Genomic DNA, 23,598 nt, shown 5'->3' with positions numbered 1-23,598 from the left:
CATCTTACAATACGAGTGTTAAAATATGCGAGTTACCGATCCTGACCCATACATATTGGGGAATGAAGATCCCTTCGGATTTGTTTTTGTAAAGATTTTGAGAATCTTCAAATCGTGTATATTCATCTTACATCGTATAATAAAAAATTATTTTAAATATATTTTATTTAAAAAAACATGAATAGCACGTGACGAAAATTAACCTAGATAAACGATATTCGAATACAATTTGAAGATATCTTCGCAATTATCCTCGTTCCATATTTGGGAATACACATATGGACGGAAAGAAAGAGGGGAAAAAGGGAAATACAAAAGAAAATGGCAGAAATTAGATGATCTCTATTTTCTAGGTCCACAGAGCCCAAAGCCATAGCCAGAGAAGCAATTTCGGCTTCTTTTGGGGTTTGAAAATTGGGTTTCCAGTTTGGGGGCTAGGTTTTTCTCGGGGGACGACTACGACGGCAATGGCGGAGGAGAGGAACAACAAAAACAGGTGGAACTGGGAGGTCAGTGGCTTCGAGCCAAGGAAGTTGTCTTCTTCGTCGTCTTCGGCTGCGGATGCGGCGGCGTCCGGCTTCGACCATCACGACGATTACAAGTCCGATGCGCCGCTAGTTAGGCGATACTCGATCTCGGCTGCGTCGGCTTTGGCTCAGTCTGAGCTCGCCAACTCCAACTCCAACTCCAACAACCAGGTTGTGGCTTCCAAGCTCCAGAAGCTCAAGGATAAAGTTAAGGTAATGGGTTTTGAGATTTTGGGTTTTGTAATTTGCTCAGAGTTTGAGTTATGGAGTTTTGAGATGAAATAGTGGTAATCTTAGTGATTAGTCTGCTCTAAGAGTGTAGTGTGGTGTGTGTGTGTGTGTTTAGCGCCAATTGGTTTTGAAAATTGAAGCTTTGGGTATAATGTGAAACATATTCATGTAGATAACTTCATTGGTGCTTCTGAAGTTTTGCTTCTGTTTTTATGTGAAGATTATATTGGATTTAGGAGGTTTGGTGCCCTTTTTTATCTTCTTCTTTGGAACAGCTTGCTAAAGAAGATTACTTGGAGTTGAGACAAGAAGCAAGTGAGTTGCATGAATACTCGAATGCGAAACTCGAACGAGCTACACGTTATCTTGGCGTTCTTGCGAACAAAACCCGAAAACTAGGTAAGGGATTTGGTTATGTTGTTTGATTGTGCGGTCTGCTTTCAAGGTGGATTTTTTGAAGTGGCCCAAGTGGGTTTTATGGGAGAGGGTTTGATATTACATGTTACAAAATGAAAACTATATGAATGTAATTTCCCTTCAAGAGTAGTCTTGAATTTGATATTCCTCACTTGTTTACTACTTCTTTGTAAGGTTTATTCATGTTCTTGGATCATCTTGATGGATTTGAAAGTTTGTCTTAAAAAAAATGTCAGATCAGTTTGCTCTTGAAACTGAGGCCAGAATTTCTCCGCTCATCAATGAGAAGAGAAGGTTGTTCAATGACTTATTGACAGCCAAAGGTACTCATCTTCTGTGAGTTTTCTCTGTTGGAATTCTCTCAATCTCTCTCTGTCTCTCACCCTCACTCCCTCCCTCCCTCCCTCTCTCTCTCCTGTACACATTCATCACACATAAAAACGTACGCACGCATGAGCAGTTATATTTTTATTTCCAAGATTGTTGAGGTACTGTGGCCGTATTTTCTAACTAGACTTTTTTTATTCCAGGAAACATAAAGGTATTTTGTCGTACAAGACCGTTATTTGAGGATGAAGGTTCCTCAATTGTTGAGTATCCTGATGATTACAATATCCGTGTCAATACTGGTGATGGTGCCCTGTCCAACCCCAAGAAGGATTTTGAACTTGACAGAGTTTATGGACCTCATGTTGGACAGGGTGAGAATAACTATTCTTCTTTCATGGGTTCCACCTCTTTTGTGGTTCTACTATGTGAAATTTTAATCATATACTCCTACTTTGATCTTGTGGAAAAAAATACTCCTACTTTAAAGCATGCCTGCTGCTAAACTATCTTTTGACATTTTTTGTCGGTCAGCTGAACTTTTCCATGATGTTCAACCACTGGTACAATCAGCATTGGATGGATATAATGTTTCCATATTTGCATATGGACAAACCAACTCGGGAAAGACACACACTATGGTTGGTATCTCTTCCTTTTTTTCTCTCGCTGTGTTTGTTTGTTTGTTTGTGTCTTTAGCGATATGCATTTCTGATGCATATAGGTTTATACTCACATGCTGAACACTGTTACAAACTTGTATATTGAAAGAACAAAAATTCTAAATTGATGTATTAGAGACTTTTGAAAAGATATTGGAAGTGATTTTTCACTGTTAGAATTTAACCTTTTAGGACTTTTCCTTGTTCTTTGCATTTCTTTCTGTAAGCTGGAGAATTCTTTCAAATGGTTACCTCATAATAAAAATGAAATTCAATGTACTAATGCATGAATTTAAATAGGCGCAATGTGGGATGTGTCTTTCAATCTGGGTGTTTCATGCCTTTTTGGTTTGTCTTTAGTACACTAAGAGATTTACCTGTACTTGTTTTTTTGTTTTTTCATTTGAAATTCATGATCATTATTTCATCTGTCCACCAGCTTAATGATATTTGGACTTCTTTAACCTTCTTTCAGGAAGGATCTAGCCATGATCGTGGTTTATATGCTCGGTCATTCGAGGAACTATTTGATTTATCCAACTCTGATTCCACTTCTACTTCAAGATTTAAATTCTCTGTTACAGTTTCCGAGCTCTACAACGAACAGGTAATTATTGTTATTGTTAGTATTTATGTTTTCTAGTTTATATTTATTTGAATGGCTTTTGAGAATGGAAACCTCATGATGGTTTGATGTGGATCCTTTCTGTTTTCTTTTAGATGAGGGATTTACTCCCAGAATCAGGAGATGCTCTACCAAAGATTCGAATGGGATCACCAGAATCCTTTGTAGAACTTGTGCAGGAAAAAGTTGATAACCCACTGGACTTCTCTAAAGTATTAAAAGCTGCATTTCAGAGCCGAGGAAATAATCCATCAAAGTTCAATGTTTCTCATTTGTATGTTCCAATTTTGTAGCCTCAAACTTTCATACGCTTTTTTATATGGCTAGTATTTAATGTAAAGTCATACTTTTGGTAACTTAGTTAAAATGGTAACCTCTATCTTTCTCTTAAAAGAAGACCCTTCATATTACTGAATGAGAACACCATGCTTAAACTGTGAGATTTTGTTTTCTTTTTCTTTTTAATATTGACAATTCCTGATGTTTTTCTTAACAGTTTTAATCTCATCACTGTTCAGCGATCACTCAATTAGTGAAGTGATCATTATCATCTAATTTGGTACCAAAAATGATCATTATAACTCGTACACCTTTTCCGAAAGAAAAAAGAAAGGATCTATTTCAACTTGTTAAAAGTTTTGTTTCCTATGATAAAAAAGACAATCTTCATTAAATAGCAACTTGAACTTGTTTGTTCACTTTTAGCAGACAATCTTCATTTAATAGCAAATTAAACTTTGTTCACTTTCATCTGCTAAAATACTTTTAGTGGTTATATAACTTGTTTACTCAATTTAATCTACTTAAATTCTTTTCTTTTAATGGCTACATAGTTTATACAAATTAAGTTTAAGGTTTTCGGTGTGGAAAAAAAAAGCTAAACTGAAATGGGGTTGTCTGGTGATGGCTATTATTTGGGTATTTGGTGAGAAAGGAATCAGTGGATCTTTGAAGGGAGAAGGTCAAGTTTTGGGTAGCTCTTCAGGCTCATATATCTTCTGTTTTTCCGAACACATCCCCATCTGATATTGTTCACAATTGAAAAGCTGTAGTGTTAGTGTCATATACATGTAGTTTGTTGATTTAGTGTTGTTTTCACTTCTACTAATGGTGAATTACTTGCCCACTTTGCTGTACAGTTTCTATTAAGTAATAAAAATTCATCTTTTGAGAAAAGTTTTATAAGTTAATTGTTGACATGGTGGAATATTGTCAGACATTTGACCAGACTTGGTTGAAGCTACAATCAAGTGGCCTAACCCTGACTAGATAGTTTCCTTTTACTTACTCAATGTAGTCTACGCGATGGAACTTGAACATATACTTACTCAAAACTTGAAAAAAGACCACTGAACTGTCCAGTTTTTAGGGGTTATAACATTTGAAGAAAGGGGAATAGTGGATAACAAATATAACTATACCATACCGAAACAAGTTTGAAAACTAGATAAAGAAGTTCAGTATGTGTAGTCATTTGTTTTTGCATGCATGCATGCTTGCCTATGTGTTACAACTGCTCAACGCTTTAATTTATCTAAAATAGATTCTTGCTTCACTATTGTCAGGATCGTCACGATACATATATATTATAACAATTTGATCACTGGAGAAAACACCTACAGCAAGCTTTCTCTAGTTGACTTGGCTGGAAGTGAAGGATTAATTGCCGAAGATGATAGCAGTGAGCGCGTGACAGACTTGTTGCATGTCATGAAGTCACTTTCAGCGTATGTTACGATGACTTATCTGATTTTTGTGAATTTAGTGAGTTTTGGTTTCCAGCAAGGTTGCCTATAAATTCAAAGAATGGTTCATGTTGGTTTTGAACTCATGAGCAGTATATAATTTTCATTTTGTATAATTTCTTAGCATGTGGTCAACTATGTTTTACATATACAAATTTGGAAACTACATAGGTGGTCACATTTTATGTCAATCACAACGACATATCGGCTTCCTTTGAACCCATACTGAAAAGTTTTTGCATGGCTGCTGAAGCCAACCTGTTATCTTGTGTCTTCTATATTTACTCATGCCGTCCTGTACTCAAACATTACTGATTTGACGTTGTGCATGTAGGTTGGGAGATGTTTTGTCTTCTTTGACTTCAAAAAAGGATGCTATACCTTATGAAAATTCAATGCTTACCAAAGTACTTGCAGACTCACTAGGTATTCCATTCTCCTTATTGTCTATGTTGGTACTGATCTTGGCTGTGCAATTCCAAGATGAAGGGAAGATAATGAACAACAATTTGTATAATGCTTTTTCTAGATGTATATGTTTGTAACTGTCTCATGGGTACTTGTGATTGACCGTGGTGTCCATTACCCTATTTTCCCCTGTATGCTTGACTGGAATTATCTTGCTAACATGTACAGTTGGTTTATATTAAATCCTTTTATCAATCTTGTTAGAAAACTGGTTTTGAATTCTTATTGAAACAAAAAAAAAAAAAAAAAAAAATTCTATAGGTGGAAGTTCAAAAACTCTGATGATTGTTAACGTCGTTCCAAATGCTTCGAATTTGTCGGAGACATTATCATCTCTCAATTTCTCTTCTAGAGCTAGAAATGCTGTTCTAAGCCTTGGGAATCGAGATACGATAAAGAAATGGAGAGATATTGTAAGTTCTCTCTCTCTCTCTCTCAGTTTGAGTTTTTTTCTTCTTTTTTGTCACCATTGCACATCAAAGCAAGTAAATAGAATAGGCATGACATTGTTAACTAAAACTGGATATACTAATAGTAAAAACAATAACAGAAAAAGCTTGCTTTTAATTGAAGCAAAGAGCCCTTAATAAAACCTTGCTGACACAAGTGAGAATCACTTCGAAAGACAATCTACTTACGAGCTTGTGCTGATAAGGGAACTGTGATCAGCAAAATTATGAATTTATTTCTGCTGAATTTTAATTTGTGATGGTTCTTGTAGGCAAATGATGCACGTAAGGAGTTGTATGAAAAGGAAAAAGAAAGTCAAGATCTGAAACAAGAGGTTTTGGGACTTAAACACGCACTCAAGGATTCAAATGATCAGTGTGTCCTGCTCTTCAATGAAGTGCAGAAGGCATGGAAAGTATCGGATATGTTACAGTCAGATTTAAAGGTTTTATAACTTCCTGAATTTGATACAGCTTTCTAGTTTACTTGCATGTTTCTGGAAGCCAGTAAAACTTCCTGTGTACTTTGAACATGTTCTGGAAGCCACTTTTAATGTGTCTGCCTTTGCTGAAATGTTAGAAAATACGGCTTGGATTTGCACTCCAATTAATTAACTTCTCCAGAGTTACTAGTAGTCTAATTTAGTGATTTTCTATTTTTTTTTCATAAATTTTCCTTCTCAACCATGATACTGTGGTTTTGTCTAGTAAGCATGGTTCTAAACTGGTTTAATATTCTCATTTGATGCAGGCAGAGAATATGATGCTTGCAGATAAGCAGAAGATAGAAAAGGAGCAAAATGCACAGCTTAGAAATCAAGTAGCTCAGCTGTTACAGTTGGAGCAAGACCAGAGAGTGCAGCTTGAACAACGAGATTCTACAATTCAGGCCTTGCAGGTTGGTCATGTGTCTGCATCATCTTCTCATTTATATGTTTTAGAGTACAATGATTCCATTAAAATATTTCAGGAACTACTGTATACATTCATATTTTCAGTTTAATCTATGCTGCATATTTGTCTGATGCCACCGTGTGCTCAAGAAAAGAGTTACATGTTTTCAGATGATTTTTTAGAAGAATTTCCCACAGAGATAATCATACCCATCTATGTCATGTCAGCATGGTTACAGTAAGATGTAACAAGGAGTCCATGCTAAAAAGACGTTGTAATATTCTTTGTTTAGCATGCAAGAGTATGAGTTGTGTCATAGTTGCCAACTTTCGTTTGAGAAATTTATCTGCACATAGTGCAGGCTTGAAATTTAGTTTAAGATGATACGTGTGGGCTGAAGATTTCCAAAACACGTTTTTTATGTGACAAGCGAAGAAGAAAAGGAAAGATCTTGACACTTTCTTTATAGCAGTCTTCATATGAGCAATTGGTCGTTTCATGGCATTCTACTTTCTAGATTTTTTTCTCCAAAATTTGGGTTAGAAAATTTAAATCCTCCATTATTTTGTAGGCATATGATTTTTCATTAGAATGTGATTAAATTGTTTGAAGTGTATTTGGGTCAGCATATTGTTCGATATGTTCCATAGTTAACTCTGCTCTTGATATCATAGTTTTGAAGTGAATATTTATGTTTCAATTGTTCGGTATTGTGGTTCTTTATTAAAGTGATTATCACACGTTTTCCTTGTCAAGTTGATTGATCATGTTTTAAGGTTTCAATTACGTCGCATTATTAAATGGTTGAACTCTGGTGGACGCATGTAATAATATGAAAGTTTCTCATTTATGCTTCCTAACCAAGAAACTTTTCGGTGCAATGTTGCACCACATGGTGTTGTGCAACATTAACTGTTCGATACAGGCCAAAATTAAAAGCATCGAGTCCCTCCATTCCACTGAAGATCGGTCACCATTAGTCTCTGATCCAGGGTCTGGAATTCTATCAAATTCCAAGGCAATGGGGGACGGCATGGATTCTCCTCCAGTAACTAAGAAATTGGAAGAAGAGCTTAAAAAACGTGACGCATTAATAGAGGTGTGCTATACTTCCATAATTCTATGTTTTCTGTATCTAGAATAATGGTTGCAACTTAATGCCAATGGATCCTTGTTAAACGACCTCTTATATTTGTGTAGATCTCTAGTTGTACATGTGTTTGAACATCTGTTATCGATCCTATCTGTAATCTAAACCAATTTTCATTTCTCATGCAACAAATTCACAAACCAACATAGACTTGAACCCTGCAAGAGATTAGATTTTAACCTTTTCAATTTAACTCATAATGACACTCCATCAAAGGAAAAAATTGATATTTATAGACACAAACTGACCTTGCTAAGAAACTGCTAGTGGCATGTAAAGATGAAGACCATTAGACCATAAAAACTAGTGTAAACTAGACTGGTGAAGTAACAAAGTCTTGATTCTATTTTGGTTTCCTTTGAAATTACAATTGTATTTTTTTTTTCAAATAATATTTACTTAATGAGTCATTTTAAAAAACCAGAGGCACATTCCTTGGGATCAAAAAATTGTGTTATGAAGAGGTTCTTCCACAACGAGTTATCTCATACCAAGTCATTGTTTGTGCATGCCAGCATGAAAATATTATTATTTTTTAATCTATTTTCCCATTTTCAATTGATATGTGCACATTTTTATATGCTTATTTGTGTTCTGAAAGGATGGCTAATGCTCTCTCTGTCTCTGTCTCCCCCTCCCTCCGTCTCTCCCTCTCTCTCAACAGAGGTTGCATGAAGAAAATGAAAAGTTATTTGATAGATTGACAGAGAAAACATCTTTGGCTGGCTCACCAAAGGTAATTTCTGTTAATCCCCCTTTTGATGTGGTTGTGCGCTTTCACAATATAAAGGTTTATTTCTTCATCTGATTGTTACACATGCTATTTAATGTATATGCTACATTCTTCTGGTTTTTCTCATTTCCTTGTGGCATCTTATGCGCTTATTTTTTTTTCTGCCTTCGTTGTTTTTCTTGATTCAGTAATTCATGGAAACCTGTGGAGTGCAGGTGGTTGGATGTAATTCTGGGTGTTTATTGTTATAAAAACACTTTAAGATGTTGTGATGATTTTTTTTTAAGTTAGCATTCTGAGTCCCGACTGTATTGTAACAGTTTCATTTATTCATATGGTATTGATTGTTCTTTATTATGATGCCATTGGATTGAGTGAAAAAGTTTAGGGGTTCAAAATTCTATGAAAAGCTTACGAGTTTGTAGAAGTGTGGTGTCCTATCACAATCCATTGTCAGATAATAAGCTGGTTCCTTTACTCATTTGTGATATTTAAGCAATTTTACTACTGCGTTTGTTTAGGGTATCAACAAATTTCTAATGTGTTGGTGTGTATTTTCAGTTGTCAAGTCCATCATCCAAGGGGCCGCTAAATTTTCAGTCTCGGGACCTTGTGAGGTAGGACTTTTGGAATAAAATAACTCAACATCCCTTATTTCCTTAAAGAAAAAGCTTTCTTAATCAAACTTTCTCTTCGCAATAATTTAAAACAGGAATGATAGTAGAGGACACTCGATGGATGTTGTTCCTTCATCACTGGCAGCTGCTGCAGATAAGACTGAGGGTACTGTTGCTTTGGTGAAAACAGGTGTGGAGAAAGTCAAAACAACCCCGGCAGGAGAATATCTTACGTCTGCCTTGAATGACTTTGATCCTGAACAGCATGACAGCCTTGCTGCCATTTCGGATGGAGCAAATAAGCTTTTGATGCTGGTATGCTTGGGGTTCGTTTGGGAAGTGCTTTTAAATGACTGAAAGTTTTTAGAGAAGATGTTTTTGGGAAGTGCTTCTTGTCTGATAAAATTAAAAAAAAAACCGGACAAAGAGGGAGAGAGAGAGTAAATAATGGAGGGAAGAAGATGACAAATGATAGAAATGACCAGAACATGGAGAATATTAAACTAAAGCTTAAAACTTAAGACTTTCTAAACTTGGTGTTTAGTTAGATTCTAGTAAAACGTTCTATTTATTATCTGATCTCTCATCTCTCCTTCACCTCCACCATCTTTTATTTCAGTGTCTTATCTTCTTAAACCTAAAAAAATAACATTACAGTATGATGCCTCTGATCACCACATTTAAACAACCTATTGCTTTGCTTGACCTAGCTTGTTTATTCTTTCAAGTTTGAACTACGTATAATCTTTCTTTTGGCCGGCGTATATTAATGGTCAATGATACTTAATGTGTGCAGCTTTGAGATGTTGTTACATTAACTGTCTCTTTACAAATTACAGGTTCTGGCTGCAGTAATTAAAGCAGGGGCTTCTAGGGAGCATGAAATACTTGCTGAAATAAGAGATGCTGTTTTCTCTTTTATTCGTAAAATGGAACCACAGAGGGTAATGGACACCATGCTTGTATCCCGTGTTAGAATTTTGTATATTAGATCATTGCTTGCTAGATCACCAGAGCTGCAGTCCATCAAGGTAATGGAGTTAAATAATAGATACTAACTTTTTATTTGTATGCTCCTTTTTCTTTTTCTTTGTTATTTTCTCAATTTCGAGGTGGGATGCTGCCAATGCTTATTATTTCTTCTTCTTTTCGTTTATAGGTTTCTCCGGTTGAAAGTTTTCTAGAGAAGGTTAATACTGGACGTAGTAGAAGTTCCAGCCGGGGTAACAGCCCTGGAAGATCTCCTGTGCGCTATGTTGATGAGCATATCCAAGGCTTCAAAGTGAACCTTAAGCCAGAAAAGAAGTCGAAGTTTTCATCAGTTGTATCAAAGATACGAGGACTTGATCAGGTAAGTGTCCTCTCTTTCTCTCTCTCTCTCTCTCTCTCTCTGTATATAAACAAGGGATAAAGGATAGATAGAAAAGCGAATCTCAACACGCATGCACTAGGCAGACGAGGATGAGGAAAAAAAAAATCTAGCTATGCTTCTGCCAATTAATCTATTTTAATGCACAAGAGTGGAGGTTTCACTTTTCTTTGTGAACCTCTTTCTCATTCTTCCCTTTTTTGGTGCTTCTTCACTACCCATATATACACTACTTTAATAATTTTAACCTTTTTCTGCTAGTGTTCTCGTTTGTTGCAAATGGTTTGTATAATGTAGCACTAAGCATTCAAATGTACAGGATACTCCAAGGCAGCAGGTAACTGCTGGAAAGCTTAAGGAAATAAATGAGGAAGCAAAAAGTTTTGCAGTTGCAAACAAAGCTCTTGCGGCTCTGTTTGTGCATACACCAGCAGGTGAGCTTCAGCGCCAACTTAGATCCTGGCTTGCAGAAAATTTTGACTTTCTCTCTGTTACTGGAGAGGATGCATCAGGAGGGACAACTGGTCAGTTGGAGCTCCTTTCAACTGCAATCATGGATGGTTGGATGGCTGGACTTGGTGCTGCAGTGCCTCCTAATACAGATGCTCTTGGCCAACTTCTATCCGAGTATTCAAAGCGGGTCTACAGTTCTCAATTGCAGCACTTGAAGGTATGCATGGATTTATTGCAGGCTAGTACTACTGTAGAGTAGGTATCGGAGATCGCCACATTATAGTTGGCTTAATGTTGCTTTTGATCCCTTTAAAATGCCCAGAGGCCCAATTACTTCGATAATAAGCACCCAATGTATTAAAAGCGTGAGGCGTGGGCGAAGCGTCCGAGGGATAGCCCGGCCTAGGCATGAGGCATGAGGCGAAGCCTCATAGGACCTACTTTTTTAATATATACACTAAGCGTACACATATTATATTAAAACAAGAAGATTATTAACCAATTATATCACTCTGAGCACAAATATATTATAAATACATACACACACATATAGACATATATATATAAAATTGGGGATGAAAAGCACAATGAGCACACATATACAATGCACGCAGACAGCACACACATTCATTATATAAAAAATAAAAATCAGAAAAAAAAGCAGAGAGACGATAGTGCAAGGAAGAGGTATGAGTCAGTTAAAACCCTACCCAAAATTTGGGTTTGAGAGTTAAAAAAAAAATAAAAAGCCCTGAGGCTCGCCTTCCGCCGCCTAGGTGGCTTCGGCAAAGCCTTACGCCCACTCCCTCAAAACAGGGGCGGCAACCCTCAAGCCCAGCCTCAGAGGGCGCCTAGGCGCGCCCTGAGGCAAGCCTTTTAAAACATTGTAAGCACCACATAGTTGGTTTGCTATTGATTTTTCTCCCCTCAAAATGCCTGAGGGCTTAATTAATTTGATAATATGCAACTGGGAAATCTGTACCTTTGTATTCATAGAAACTTAGGAATATAACATTAGCGTAAATTTTATAACACCCTGCCCAAAACGACGTCGTTTTGGGTTTGGGCTGTTTAAAGAAAAATTATGATAATTCAAACCCCTAGGCTATCGCCTCAGGTGCCTAGGCTAGTCTATAGCTTACTCCCACTAGGCAAAGGCGTTTTCTTGATAGCCCCACGCAAAAACCCACCTATGCTAGTCTCAATACTAGTTTTTCAAAACATTGGTCCATATACTGGCGTCTTTCTGTTCATCTTTTGGTAGCTTTTTTGTTGTATTTATGCCCATTAGCATTTTTGTTGTTTACTTGTTGAATTTGGAGTAACGATGTTTATTTTCCTTTATACATGAAATGCAATATAAATACTTCTACTATATATATCTAAGATGCAGCTTGTTTTGTGATGCTCTATCAATGAATTATTTGTTGATTTCTCAATTTCTTTCATGTTCCAGGATATTGCTGGTACATTGGCATCAGAAGGGGCAGAAGATACTGCACAGGTGGCAAAACTGCGATCAGCTCTCGAGTCTGTTGATCACAAAAGGAGAAAGGTAATCATTCTTAACTGATATATGTGCATATCTTAGAAAGTATTTCTTACCTATATTGTGCACTTCATACATGAAAATTTGCATGTCCAACAGAAAGGAAGAAATCCTTCTAACAAAAAGGATGTAATTCTACTAAAATATCTACGTTAAAAAGAAAAAGGGCAATCAAAAGTTTTGGCCCTTCGGGTTTATTAGAGTTTCATATGTTTGGAAATTACTGAATGGCAACTGGCATCCGAGTTGGAATTCTTCTTTTTATGCTTCCATTTTCTGTGTTGGTAACTTGGTTGGCTGAAATGATATTCTCTTCTTGTGCCCATTATCGGATATTATGCTGATTTCTTGATTGCATCAGATTTTGCAACAAATAAGAAGTGATGTAGCCTTGTTGACATTGGAAGATGGTGGTCCACCTATTCAAAATCCTTCCACTGCTGGTGAAGATGCACGATTAGCATCTCTCATTTCCCTCGATGGCATATTGAAACAAGTCAAGGTACTCTTTGTACTTCTAGTGTGATACTTAATGATTGGGTTTTTGTAAATTAGAAGCAAGATAAGATAACGTTACTTTATTTATTTATACAGGATTTAATAAGACAATCGTCTGTAAGCACCTTAAGCAAGAACAAGAAGAAACTAATGCTTGCATCTCTGGACGAACTTGCTGAACGGATGCCTTCTCTTCTGGACATTGATCATCCATGTGCACAAAGACAAATTGCTGATGCTCGTCATCTCATCCAGGTATATGAAATTCTGAACACTTAGAAATATACATATACATATACTGGGTAATGTTCTCTTGCTAGACTCTGAATATGGTCCACGCGTTCCGGTACAAATTAACCTGATCAGTTGTCCGTATTCACGATGTAGTAATATAAGCATTTTATGTTGTGAGACAGTCTGGTAAGAGGATATTTCGCCACATAATTTGTCTTTATTTTCTCTTTTGTAACAGATGCTTCTTGTAAAGTTGATGTGTTAATGCTTTCGACTGATCCTTCATTTGCTTCACCCTTGAATCTTATTAATGTTGCTTGCAGTCTATTCCTGAAGAAGATGATCTTCAAGAGCAATCTCATGCTCGCAAACCATCTACAGATTTTGTGGGAGTTAATACTGAAACCGATGTGGCGCAGTGGAATGTCCTGCAGTTCAATACAGGCTCCACGACCCCATTTATCATCAAGTGTGGAGCAAACTCAAGTTCAGAACTGGTCATTAAAGCAGATGCCAAGATTCAAGAACCTAAAGGTGGTGAGGTTGTCAGGGTCGTCCCAAGACCATCTGTTCTGGAAAGTATGAGCTTGGAGGAGATGAAACATGTATTCTCCCAACTCCCTGAGGCTCTAAGCTTGCTTGCCTTGGCAAGGACTGCCGATGGAACACGAGCTCGGTATTCTAGGCTGTACAGGACTTTAGCCATGAAAGTTCCGTCTCTGAGGGATTTAGTCGGCGAACTTGAAAAGGGGGGAGTCCTAAAAGACGTGAGGTCATGAAATGTGGAAATCTGTTAGGACCTCCATCGTTTGCGTTGTTTCGGATGTATGTATGAAACAAATACTATCATTCTGAGGTGTCAAAACAATTGGTATTGTGATTTGTAATCTGGTGATTCGTGTCGTGGTGTGTATACAGGCATGTCAGTGATTGGCTCACTAATTTATTACCAACTCTCTATTTCTTCATCGTGGTTCATATGCAAGTTTAAACATGTTAGAGTGATTTTATGACCAGATTCATAGGAGGGAGCATCACTTGCACTGATTCCTCACTTCCTAACCTAGCCATATAACTCATTAATGTTATTGCCATGCTAAAAAGAATTAGGCGTGTCTCGTGTCAAACGACATGGGACTCGTGCAACATGTGGTATTAACCGTGTTGTTTTCGGACCACCTAGCATATCGTATTAACTACAAACTTAGTTCTTGTTCTTCCAACAAAATTTTGAACATTCGAAGGACAGAATTCTTGGTCTTCCACCTCGAATAAGTATTTGAAGAAAGTTACGTGACATGGAGCCAGTGGTGAAACCAGGAATTATTTTGGGAGGGGGGGGGGGCAAAATATAAAAGGGTAAGAGGTCACAACAATGTTGACAACTAACTAAATCCCTTAGATATATTGTAGACAATATCAATGTCGATCATAATTTATCAATACAAACAAATTACAATTGTTATTGGCAACGTTTCATGTTGTGAAAATGTCGCATAATAGGCTTATTATCAAATAAAAACAAAAATATATCTCTCAAATGTAAACAACCATTCTATCCTTCAACCATTGATATCTTATTTTGTTACGCAATAGTGTTTTCACAATAGTTATAGTAGAAAATGCTCTTTCCACTGAAGCGGTTGCAACTAGTAACACCAAAACCAATGTCAAAAGCTTATACACTAACTTATAGTTTTCACAACTCTCGAAAGTCACCAAAAATATCACTAATTTTTTTTAATGGTGAAAAATTGCTATGCGTCTTCATTAGTGCTTATGAGGTGAAATCTAGTTTCACCACATTACAAAGTCCCAAAAGATACAAGTTTAGTCAGCCATGTGGGTATAATTTTAAACCAGAATGCTATCTGGTTCTTCATATTCTCATCAATCTCGACTTCCTCTGGAAAGCTCAGTTTCCCTCTGTTTTCCCTAAAAAAAATATTGAAAATTCGTAACTTTCTTTTTGCTCGTTGATTGGACAGGTTTTCACCTACGATTTAGTGAGCCGAGCCAAACAAGTTTAGGTAAAGGATTTGGACATGCAATCAGGTTTGGAAATTTTTTTTTGAATTCAGGATTTTACACAAACTAGACTTTAATCTCATGTTTCAAGTGTTCTTGATTTCAATCGTGTCATTTGGAGGTTCAATCAAGAAACAAGATGAAGGAGCCAACTTGGAGGAATTCAGGTAAGCTATAAGCTTATATATTGTTGTTCTCAATTTTTGGAGAGGAATTTAGGTAAGCTATGAAAGCCTTTGAAGCTGGGCAGTGGTTTGGCTTGAAGGTTGGAACTTGGAGGGGAAGGGCGAAGGCGCGAAAGGGGAATCTGGTCAGTGGCTTGAAGGTTCGCTTGTCTTCTCGAGCTGGTTTGTGGGGGCTCCAATAAGGTTAATTTGGACGAGTGGTCCCCATATTACAGTCTTATTTATTTACATTTTTCAATGAATACAAACAACACCATTATACTTAAGGGGGGTTTCATTTTTCTACATCCAACAGGACGCCGTTTGGCTTGGGGTTTTCAGAAAATTGAACGGCCGCATGCAACCCCTACACAGTAGCAGCAAAAAACATGGGGTTTATTTTCGACGAGAGGAGGGGCAGATACTCACCCCTGGGTTTCATTTCCGGCGAGGGGAGGGGCGGTCGCCCCTCCTTGCTCCTATGTAGCTTTGCCATTGCATGGAGCACGTGTGGACATTGCTTCACATATAATACAACCTGCTCTAATACCATGAAGAATGTTGAGGTTGCACCATAAAACCAATTGACAATATGAGAGTAGCCTAATTACTTATAAGCACATGCAATATCATTTTTTTTCTGGATATGGAATTCATACTCTTAATAGAATTTTCTACTTTATTGTGAGAAAACGTTAGAAGGGTTGTGGCACATGTTGTAAATTATCTAAAGTAATGGGTCACTTCATTTCAATGTGGCAACATATTTGAATTTTGGGTTTATATTGTATGTTTAAAGATATGTGGTTTTTATCTAAAAATCACAAGTTGTAAGGGTCTATATATAAAGAACCTTAATTTTTAAAAGGGCTTTTGAAGTCTTTTTACGTAAGATTAAATTTGCTATTAAATTTTTATTAAAAAATATGTGGGAAAATAAGACTGGGGTGGACATATATTTATTATTATATGATCACAAATTGTTTGGTAATTATAAGATTAAATGCCGTTTATTAGGTTGAATGTGTCACATAATTAAAAGATTAAATGCTTCACGTACTCACATTTAAGTGCAAATATATTTTATCGTAGCATTTATTTGAAAGATTTCGTTCCCGAACGTTTCCTGTATAAAAAGATCAATCTGTTGTTCCATCAATTGTTTCTCTGCTATTTTTCATGGTTATACTGCAACAGGTAGGTGTGCGTATGCACGTCTATTTACGAGTCCTTTTGTTTTTCTGCCGTTTCCAATTATCTTGTCCAATTTCCCTTCAATATTTTTGATTGGATTTTGCTTTTTGGACAGGACTTTGTTTTTCTAGCTTGTCCAATGCAATCCACTCCAAGTTATTATCCGAAACAAATTAGTTTCCCAACGAATACTAATATCTACAACAAAATCTTCTTCAAACCAAATTCAAAGGCAGAAACCAAATTAATTGACGCCAAGAAACACAGTGAGTCGGAGAAAAGGCGAAGGATGCGAATCAACAGTCAATATACCACTCTTCGTGCCATCCTCCCAAACTTAATCAAAGTTAATCAAAGTAATTGTTTGATAAAATGTATTTATGTTTTGAATCTGTATGGTGTAACATGGAAAATGTCTCGCAAATTTTTCTAAACATAATCTTGACATACAGATGGGGACAAGGCATCAGTGCTTGCAGAGGCAGTCCGGCAAGTAAGGGAGCTTAAAAGGCGGTAGCAGAAGTCGAAGCAGCTTGTCGTGGCGGGGACAGGAGGGACGAGTGCGTTTTACCTGGTGGGATTGACAAGTTAAGTATCGAACAATGTGAGGGGGAGAAGGAAGGGCTTGTCAAGGCCACATTCAGCTGTGAGGATAGGCCGGGGCTCAAATCAGACATGACAAGGGCACTGAGTTGTGTAAAGGGAAGGGTTGTGAGGGCTGAGATGGTGACAGTGGGTGGAAGGAGTAAAAATGCGGTGTGGTTGCAAAGGTAAGGTGGTGGAAATGAAGGGGTGGTGGCGCTGAAGAGAACACTGAAGATGGTTGCTGATCGCCCCGTTTTGCCAAGAAATGTTAGTAAGAAGCTGCCTTTTCCTCGGTGATTTTTTATTTTTTATTTTATTTTTATCTGAGGAGATTAGCATCCCTTGTGTTAGGCTAACGAAATTTATTAATTTATCATTAATAGGAATCGATCGTATTATCTACCTATGTGTATTTTGTGGATGCGTATTCACAAAACAAATCAATAAAGATCAAGTTTCTAAACTTGTTCATCCATGTCAAGCAAAAAATCAAAGTCATTTGAGGTTGGAGGGGGCAATTGTTCAATCTGTTAGGGAATGAAGAGTGTGGATGGTCTAGATTGAGAGACGTGTCAGTTGATGAAGAGAGGAGTTAATTAGGTTGTTATATATTACGGAATTTTAACGAAAAGCGAACGAAAAATCACATTTTTACACTAAAAAGTCAATCATGGTACTATTCACTTTACCTTTTATTTTGTCTTTTTATTAAAATTTAAGGTTTTGTTTGGACCCAAATTTACACCATCGGTCCAAGTAATCGAGGCCGTTGAGTGAACATAGCTGTTTGGACCAGATTTTACTTCATCGGCTCGAGTAATCAAGGCCGTTGAATGGGCTGAGTTCTAGACCATTGGATGACAAATTGGTTGAGATAATTTTCAATATTATTAAAGGATAATATTATGATTTTAATCATAATGATTATCTCTTAATAGTATTAAATTATCTAGACTTACCATTATCTGGAACACAACTGGATGATAAAGCCGTAGCATATGATAATGCCGAATAAAATAAATATTGCAATTGATGAGCAATTAACGTGGCATTGCATGGTTGCACCTGTACAAATGAGTGGAAGAGGTAGTCTTTTGTTTAGATTAAGCTACCAAGGAAGGGAAAAGCACAACATGGGATAAAGTGCTCAGACTTTGGTAAGGCATGCACTTGGACGTGAATATGGGTTTAAACATTGCATGGTTATTTAGGATGCTATGGGAAGAGTTCCGTGTGCTTGTAAATTGGTTTGATCGCATGGTTATCATAAGTGGAAGACAATCATCAAAGTGTGGCTTTGCTCCCTTGGAAAATTATTCCTAGGAATATTATTTATTTCGATTGGTAGTTCAAGTCACGGCAACAACTTCACAGCGTACGCCACGACCGCAAGTTTTCTATAAATACAAGGCATTCTGCAACAGAAAGGACCCCCACAAAAATCAATACAAAATTGCCCTGCGCAAACTCTCACAACTTGAGATCTTTTTCTTTTCCTTTTTCGCTGACACATCTTCCGTTGGCATCAACAGCACTGTGGAAGCAACCGGTGATATCTTAAGTCGGCATAGATAGCTCTGTCACCGTAGAGTCGGTCGGTCTCGCAGTATCTTCCGTTGGCATCAACAGCACTGCGGCGAGAACGGTCGATTGCCTATCCAAGTCTCGGTCGAGAAGGGTTTTCGAATCCTTGTTGGTCGAGGTCATCTCATTAGCCTTCTCGGCGAGGTGAGGTGTTACAGTTATTACATTCGGCACATTGTAAGCCGAATTCGGTTCGTGAACTTTGTAAGAAATAGCAGCCTTGTCTTCAGGCTCGAGAACCCAAGAGGCCGAGACGCGTTCCTTTCTCGGCCGCAATCGCAAGACGCAGAAGTCAGTAGCGCGACCCAACGCAGCATCATCAAATTTACTCCTCGGCCGAGCCTCGGCCGACGAGTTGGCACGCCCCGCAATCACCGAAGGACGTAGTTAGCTTAGAATATATTCGGCCTGCGCGCCACGTAGGCTTTGTAATTTCTAGGGTCAACATTTTGGCACGCCCGGTGGGATCCAGTGCTAAACTATGAAGTTCACATGATCTATCTCGATCCGGCTTCAAGGGATGAGTGTTATCGCCTATTAAAGGAGCACAAACAATTTCTCGAGAGATTGAGAAGAATTTTTGAAAGGCAAAAGGCCGGGGGGCAAATTTCCACTCCGGCCACAACCAATATTCGGCCTAAGAAAATTGATAATTTGGCCGAAGAACAAAGGCCACTTGTTGTTTCGGTAGAGACTGAAAGTGTGGTAGGCCTAGAAGAAAAAGTTCAAATTTTTGAGCCACAAATCGACTTAGAAAATGATTCGACAGAAAAGTGCTCCAAAGACGAACAAGGCCGAGACATAGGCCTAGCCGGAAAAACCACGCCAATTGATATGATTATTGGCGATAAAGCCGATATGGAGAAATCTCATTCGGTTAAGTTATTTGAATTAAAAGCCGAAATTATGCCTGGGAGGCATAATAATTGTTCCACACATTCGGCGGCCGAAAATGAAAAATATTTCACCAAGTCAAAAATATTTGGAGATCATTTTTTTGGCCCAGTGCACGTTTTGATTGGCTATATTGGTATTAAACGATCTCGGCTCGGAATAAAACATCGTTGGCCTCCTCCTCTTTATTAGTTTGGCCATTTTCGTTTTATTTGTAAGCAAAATAATTTATTATTTTCTTAATCATCTGGCTAATTAAGCCGATGCATAAAAAATAAAGGGGGCAGTATTGTGTCGACCGATTTGTGTTCAGATTTGAGATTTATTCGGTATATAACGTATCATGCAGAAATTAATCATGGCATGAACTGTTCTAGCACGAAGTGTTACAGTTTGGTGTCAAAGCAGGAGTTGTCATGGCATTTGCAGTTAGAGTCTCGGCCAAAAGAGTGGTTGCCGAGCCATTCAATGCATCTGGGATTGGTTTGGCCGAATATATATAAATTGGTTTGGCCGAATATATATAAAAAAAAGGGTTTGGCCGAACTCTCGACCACCTTACAAAAGCCTCGGCCTCGGCATGTATAAGCCTCGGCCAAAGCTGCATATATGTGCTTCGGCCAAAACCAAATATATAATATATATATCCTAAAAGGTGGCCTGATGCCATGCGTACATGTGTGTGTACGTCCATATATATACAGATATATTTTTCAAGCTCTCGGCCTCATGTGCTTTCTTGGCTCTCTCGGCCTTATGTGGTTTTTTGGTCCTCGGCCTTATGTGGTTTTTTGGTCCTCGGCCTCATTTGGTTTCTCGGCCTCATTTAGTTTCTCGGCCAGCTCGCCAAGCTCGCTTCAGGCCATGGAGTGGATTCTTTGAATATTCTAATTTCCTCAACCATTCGGCTTACGAGCCGAAGTTCAAGGAAACTGGGGGGCAATGTTTGGACCCAAATTTACACCATCGGTCCAAGTAATCGAGGCCGTTGAGTGAACATAGCTGTTTGGACCAGATTTTACTTCATCGGCTCGAGTAATCAAGGCCGTTGAATGGGCTGAGTTCTAGACCATTGGATGACAAATTGGTTGAGATAATTTTCAATATTATTAAAGGATAATATTATGATTTTAATCATAATGATTATCTCTTAATAGTATTAAATTATCTAGACTTACCATTATCTGGAACACAACTGGATGATAAAGCCGTAGCATATGATAATGCCGAATAAAATAAATATTGCAATTGATGAGCAATTAACGTGGCATTGCATGGTTGCACCTGTACAAATGAGTGGAAGAGGTAGTCTTTTGTTTAGATTAAGCTACCAAGGAAGGGAAAAGCACAACATGGGATAAAGTGCTCAGACTTTGGTAAGGCATGCACTTGGACGTGAATATGGGTTTAAACATTGCATGGTTATTTAGGATGCTATGGGAAGAGTTCCGTGTGCTTGTAAATTGGTTTGATCGCATGGTTATCATAAGTGGAAGACAATCATCAAAGTGTGGCTTTGCTCCCTTGGAAAATTATTCCTAGGAATATTATTTATTTCGATTGGTAGTTCAAGTCACGGCAACAACTTCACAGCGTACGCCACGACCGCAAGTTTTCTATAAATACAAGGCATTCTGCAACAGAAAGGACCCCCACAAAAATCAATACAAAATTGCCCTGCGCAAACTCTCACAACTTGAGATCTTTTTCTTTTCCTTTTTCGCTGACACATCTTCCGTTGGCATCAACAGCACTGTGGAAGCAACCGGTGATATCTTAAGTCGGCATAGATAGCTCTGTCACCGTAGAGTCGGTCGGTCTCGCAGTATCTTCCGTTGGCATCAACAGCACTGCGGCGAGAACGGTCGATTGCCTATCCAAGTCTCGGTCGAGAAGGGTTTTCGAATCCTTGTTGGTCGAAGTCATCTCATTAGCCTTCTCGGCGAGGTGAGGTGTTACAGTTATTACATTCGGCACATTGTAAGCCGAATTCGGTTCGTGAACTTTGTAAGAAATAGCAGCCTTGTCTTCAGGCTCGAGAACCTAAGAGGCCGAGACGCGTTCCTTTCTCGGCCGCAATCGCAAGACGCAGAAGTCAGTAGCGCGACCCAATGCAGCATCATCAAATTTACTCCTCGGCCGAGCCTCGGCCGACGAGTTGGCACGCCCCGCAATCACCGAAGGACGTAGTTAGCTTAGAATATATTCGGCCTGCGCGCCACGTAGGCTTTGTAATTTCTAGGGTCAACAGGTTTTCAAGCCATTTTCATTAGTTTTTCTTTTATATATATATATATATATTATGTTAGAGAAATGGACCAATGGTCATGCTGTTGGAAAGGCTGTTAAGCTTACCTGTCTTAGTGTTACTATATGAGTGAATACTAGTAAAATTTTCATCATTACGAAAATATATAGATTCTCATTTCTTCTCCTCGAAGCTTATCTTTCCCTACTTTTTCTGTCTGCTCATTACTTCTCATACTTGGTTAACACCATGCGCTAAGATCTCCTTAATTGGGGAAAGAATCCGCACTATTCGGGTTTTTTAGGAACATATCGAGAGACCTACACATCAACTAAATCACGAACATAGATCTTCATAGAATTTTTGGTAGATAATCGCTCAAGATCCACACAAAATATTATTTTTTTGGTGAGAAAATCTAGATTATTTTCATATAGCAAACCGCAGTACCATAATGTAATTGAACATAATGTCGCATATATGTATATGAAAGTTCTCCAGAGAGTCAAAAGGGAGGGTACATCCTTGTTTGGGTCATCCCATGTATTCTTCAATGACTTTATCAGCTTTGTCAACTGGATTATTCGTCACAGCTTCAATAGTAGTCCTAAGTCCTAACATTCTTTGTAGCGAGGTCTAGTTTCACGTCTTGAACCCACTTCAAGTAGTTTCTTCTAGATGTTTCCAGAGCGGTAAAGTCGAATTTGTTAAGATTCGACATGGTGCTGCAATGGAAGGAGCAAAAACATTCATAGTCAAAAGTAGAACGTTAGAGTTCTGTAGACATGTTTGGTTTAAATTAGCATGAAAAACTTCGGGTTTCATAGGTGTATGTTTATGAAACTTTGGGTTTTCATGGTAATTGTTGACCCTAAAAACTACCTAATCTACGTGGTGCGCATGCTGAGTAACTAATAAGCTAACTACGTCATTCGGTTGAATGCGGGGCGTATTAACTCGTCGGCCAAGTTCGGCAAGGGAGTAAAATGTATGTTGATGTAGCGTTGGGCGTGCTGCTGACTTCTTGATCTTGCAACTGCAGCCGAGGAAGGAACAAGTCTCGGCCTTCGTGTTCTAGAGCCTGAAGACAAGGCTACTAGTTCTGCTAAGTTCAATATCAAATTCGGCTTTCAGTGTGCCGAATGTAGTAACCTGGTAACACCTCATTTCACCAAGAAGACTGATGAGATGACCTCTACCAACAAGGACTCGGAAATCCTTGTTGACCGAGACTTGGATAAATAACCAGTCGGTCTCGAAGCAGTGCTGCTTATCTAAACTGAAGGTGCTCATCGATCCGCTGATTTTACGGCTCCAGTGCTGTTTATCCAAACTAAAGATGTTGTCGGTTGCCTCCATAGTGCTGTTTATCCAAACTGAAGATGTGTTGGCGGGAAAAAAGAAAATAAAAATCTCAAGGTGTTTGAGAGGTTTGCCAGGGCAGTTGTGTGTTGAATTGGAGCTCTCTTCTCGTTGCGATATGTCTCGTATTTATAGAGCTAGTATGTTTGACGACCACATTGTATAATTGCAATCCGAGAAGTACCAAAGCTGCCAATAATATTCCTAAGAATATCTTTTAATTACCCCATGGATTGCCACTTAGTACTACAGTCTAGTGGTATTTCTCTTCACTTGTAAGTGAGAGGTTTTAGGTTCGATTCTTGCCAAAGGCGAATTTGAACCACATTATTGCTAGCCCTATTGTGAGGCTTAGTCCACCCTTCCCCTTAGTGTAGGTAATATCGTTTATTCAAAAAAAAAAAAATTACCCCACGGATTACCATTTAGACTTGGTTTGGTGAAATCATGCCATTTGGGCTTAGTTTGTGGCCACGTGCATGCAATCCAATCTTTATTTTCAATTTCCACCATTTGTATGCAATCCCATCTTCAAATTAGTCATTGGATTTGATAATCATCCTGCCATATTATGACTCCACTCATGATAGT

General features: G+C 38.1%; 1 protein-coding gene and 1 pseudogene across 1 annotated transcript; both read left to right on the top strand.

The window, feature by feature from the left end:
* Positions 1–209: 209 nt before the first annotated feature.
* Positions 210–13,916, top strand: LOC103448197 (kinesin-like protein KIN-14B). Its single transcript, XM_008387452.4, has 23 exons — positions 210–740; positions 1,034–1,157; positions 1,412–1,498; positions 1,706–1,876; positions 2,037–2,143; positions 2,640–2,771; positions 2,885–3,063; positions 4,355–4,516; positions 4,869–4,960; positions 5,264–5,415; positions 5,724–5,897; positions 6,203–6,349; positions 7,271–7,444; positions 8,160–8,231; positions 8,790–8,845; positions 8,941–9,160; positions 9,685–9,876; positions 10,005–10,196; positions 10,534–10,884; positions 12,124–12,222; positions 12,578–12,718; positions 12,811–12,969; positions 13,272–13,916. Exons 1-23 carry the CDS (start codon positions 468–470, stop codon positions 13,725–13,727), a joined length of 3,912 nt encoding a protein of 1,303 aa, XP_008385674.2. The 5' UTR covers positions 210–467; the 3' UTR covers positions 13,728–13,916.
* Positions 13,917–15,202: 1,286 nt separating this feature from the next.
* On the top strand, positions 15,203–17,216 carry LOC114822937 (transcription factor bHLH131-like; annotated as a pseudogene).
* The last annotated feature ends 6,382 nt before the right edge of the window (positions 17,217–23,598 follow it).

This window comes from Malus domestica, chromosome 01 (genome assembly GCF_042453785.1).
Source record: "Malus domestica chromosome 01, GDT2T_hap1".
Lineage (NCBI taxonomy): Eukaryota > Viridiplantae > Streptophyta > Magnoliopsida > Rosales > Rosaceae > Malus > Malus domestica.
This window is presented reverse-complemented; position numbering and strand designations above follow the sequence as displayed.

Coding starts and splice junctions, on each gene's coding strand:
- LOC103448197 (XM_008387452.4), top strand. CDS start 468: ATGGCGGAGGAGAGGAACAACAAAAACAGGTGGAACTGGGAGGTCAGT. Junction 8,846..8,940: donor CAGTCTCGGGACCTTGTGAG/GTAGGACTTTTG, acceptor AATTTAAAACAG/GAATGATAGTAGAGGACACT. Junction 9,877..10,004: donor CAGAGCTGCAGTCCATCAAG/GTAATGGAGTTA, acceptor TTTCGTTTATAG/GTTTCTCCGGTTGAAAGTTT.